The 3,396-nt window shown below is 34.7% G+C and overlaps 1 protein-coding gene across 1 annotated transcript; it reads right to left on the bottom strand.

Moving 5' to 3' along the window:
• Window positions 1-1,056: 1,056 nt before the first annotated feature.
• On the bottom strand, window positions 1,057-1,999 carry LOC136254345 (uncharacterized). The gene is made up of 3 exons (XM_066047024.1): window positions 1,864-1,999; window positions 1,663-1,811; window positions 1,057-1,353 (listed from the first exon to the last, which is right to left on the bottom strand). The coding sequence occupies exons 1-3, from the start codon at window positions 1,961-1,963 to the stop codon at window positions 1,165-1,167; spliced, it is 438 nt and encodes a 145-aa protein (XP_065903096.1). The 5' UTR covers window positions 1,964-1,999; the 3' UTR covers window positions 1,057-1,164.
• Window positions 2,000-3,396: the final 1,397 nt, after the last annotated feature.

Below are 3,396 nucleotides of genomic sequence, written 5' to 3'. Positions count from 1 at the left end.
GCAGAGAGGGGAGACACTATGTATAATGGTGTGAAGTTTAAGGAATGGTTACATAGTTATCCTCTGGCAATATGATTACTTTGTCCCTCTTCCAGTACCTACTAGTCCTAATAGAGGTGTCATGATTTGGGATCGACCATATATTTTGTTTCCTGGTTATCAAGATGGCTTGATAAGACCTGTGAATGCCACGGGTTATTATTGTTACTGTCACATGCAATAAGCAGATATTGCATGTCACTACTATTGGCAAAACCCTGCAGTAGATATATTCCAACAACAAAAGTCTTAATACTCACAAGGATATGTATAGTCAGTGATAATAGCACACATTGTAAATTGTGATTCTTTACTTATCATACTAATATTGTGGTTACTGGTATGCAATAAAATTTTGTAATAGCATATAATAAAATAGTTAACATCACAACAACCTGCAGCATGTAGCTGTATGGTCTGACAAACCACTCGTATAGCCCTTTAAATCAACATGACTTGTCAAATCATATAACTTTCCTTGTGTATAAAATAGTACGTTAAACTTGATCAGCCTAAACCTGTTACATAACACAATAAATTATTATTATTACAGACTAAATATATGAGTTAGATATCTAGGAAAAGCTATAGGACTGCTTTGTCAGACCAGGTATTATTATATTTTCACTGTTTTATGTCATTGCTGTATATTGCGCTGGAATCTGCATGGACATTTGAGGACACCTACATAATCCATACACTTAGTTAAGGCCCCTTAGTACATAAACTGACCTGGAAAATCAAAGCACCATGATAATCAGGACTGAGATACTATTGGTTGGTCCAAAGGTATCCATATATATTATACTGTAGCTAGCCTGTTAATGTGGACACTTGAGGACATCTACACAATATAGACACTTAGTTAAGGTCTCAAAGTATATATATGTATATAATATCTTTGTACATATTGCAGAATGGATAATCAGGACACTAACTTTTCTAGTTGTTCTATAAAGTGCCTATTATAATAATTATAGGTGTATTATTTTTGTCCATGTACTAAGAATGAAGATCTATCGTGAATAGTGTAATATGTTGCTTGTAATGTACATGATACAATGCATATACAGTTGATACATAACACGTAGCTATACTATGCAGTAATTTGTAGTTTGTTGGTTGTTAACCATGAACAGTTCTGAATGTGGTTGAGTAATCATCAGTCACTAGATCACTACCAGATTGAGTAGTAACAACTCCATTAGGTTGAACCATCAAGTAATATCTGCTACCATCAGACTCCACATAGTACCTCGACTGATATTCTTGATTGTCTATGCTTTCTCCTCTGAATGTAAACTTGTAATCCTCCTAAAAGAGAACAACTCAAGATGAACAAGAGTTGCAACTGTGTGTAGTCACAAGTAGCTAACAAATGATTGGAGGATAATTAAGTACAACAGTGTAGAACTGAAACCTATAAGAGTCTTTGACTTTAAGTTAGTCTCATATTTATCTATCTATCTATCTATCTATCTATCTATCTATCTATCTATCTATCTGTCATCTACTAGCTGCCTATCTATATGCATATACCCATAAGTAAAATCTTTTAAGCTATAATATCAATTGTATTGCCTGGACAATTTACTGCTCACAACAACACCACAAACACCTCACCTCCTCAACTCCATCACGATGTACTGCCATAATAGTGTTATTACTCAAGGATAAAGCCAGCTGATAACTACTAGCTGACAAAATGTATTCTCCTTTACTGACAGAGGACAACATCATTAGATGAGCATTAGTGTCCAGAACTATTTCAGCTGAAACAAATTAACCAGTTAATATATCACATCTTGAATAACAATGACTTACTGAGGGGAAGACATTTTGTGGTGAGTGGGTAGTCACCATAATCAACCACTGCTAGTGGAGCACCAAGTAGTACACTAACTAGAATTACTACACTAACCATCTCTTGTGTGTTTGGTGATAACTGATTGGCTGAGCTGTACAGCTCCTGTTTATATGTAGCCCCCAGTAGTATAGTGGGTGTTGTGGTATAGCATCACATGACCTAATATACTAACTCATACTGGGGATAATAAGGTAGTCTTCCCAATGTGACTACTACAGGATATGATGATCAATGTGTACGCTAGCAATATAAGGATATAGCTATACCTGTGACTAGTTAACAAGGAAGTAGGAAAACTTTTCAAATAGTAATGGCTTCAATAAATTTGCTGGTTATAAGTGAGTCATATAATACTACAACAGAACAATACTAGCTTCACAGATCGACAGAGTTTATACTAATTAAGGTGATATATACTTCACATATATATACAGTTTACTGTGCATAGCTAGAAAGGACTGCCAGCCATTAAATTTACATAATTATTATTATGTACTGCACCATACTGATTATACAAGAGAAAGTGGGATGATAGGTTAATTAACTTACAGTTGTGAGCAAGAACTGTCAACATAAAACTGGTAAATGAACAGAAAAAACTTTAATAGGGTGCTGTACAAAAGATTGGATGATCATGAGTCTTGTATTCTGAGCATGACAATACAATGATGTGTGTGGTTTGTATATGTTGACTTCTCAACATATCTAATTTGACAATTTCTTTACAAGTGCAGGATTTTACATATATAGTTACCATGACACCAAAATAAATCTATTTCATCTATATCTTAGTGAAGAAATGGAATCATGGCATGTATTGATGTCCTACATGTGTGTAGGAGATGCTTTGGAAGCAGGACTGCAACATGTCACCTTATTATATTTGACATTTGTTGTGCTCTTAGCTATAACTATTGAGTGGGTTGATAGGTGCAATGCTATGGCTTATTTAGATAGCCATGCTATATTATAACAACCTGTGACAGGATGAGTACATTAAGTGTGAGATACATAAGTCATCAGTCTAGCAAGTGATTAGTATCAATTATCACACTAATAGTCAGATCATTACATTACTACAGTTCTACATGCACAATCTAATAGTACATATAAAATATTGTGTGGGTGGGTGTCTAATAAGTTCATTTTGCATGTCAAACAACATCTCACTCTGCACTGCACTTATCATCTTTCCTTAAACTCTAGGAGTTCTTGACTACCATAACATGGTATATGGTAATTACTAGTCAGTTATACTGTCTGTACACAACAATTATTTCATCTGTCAGTAAAAATTCATATGGTATTTCTCTACCTTGTCCCTACAGTCTCTCAGTATATCTTGTTGACATGTAAACATGTGTATACTATGAAGCAATGGAGGATCTAGAAGTTTGTAAAGGGGGTCTCAAGTGTAGCCATAAGTAGGGACCTATAATTTGGTCATACCAAGGTATTAACAAAGCCACAATACTACCGAAATAGTGATA

The sequence above is a fragment of the Dysidea avara genome, chromosome 4 (assembly GCF_963678975.1).
Source record: "Dysidea avara chromosome 4, odDysAvar1.4, whole genome shotgun sequence".
In the NCBI taxonomy this organism is placed as follows: domain Eukaryota; kingdom Metazoa; phylum Porifera; class Demospongiae; order Dictyoceratida; family Dysideidae; genus Dysidea; species Dysidea avara.
Note: the sequence above shows the minus strand (reverse complement) of the source record. Positions and strands in the feature narration are given on the sequence as shown.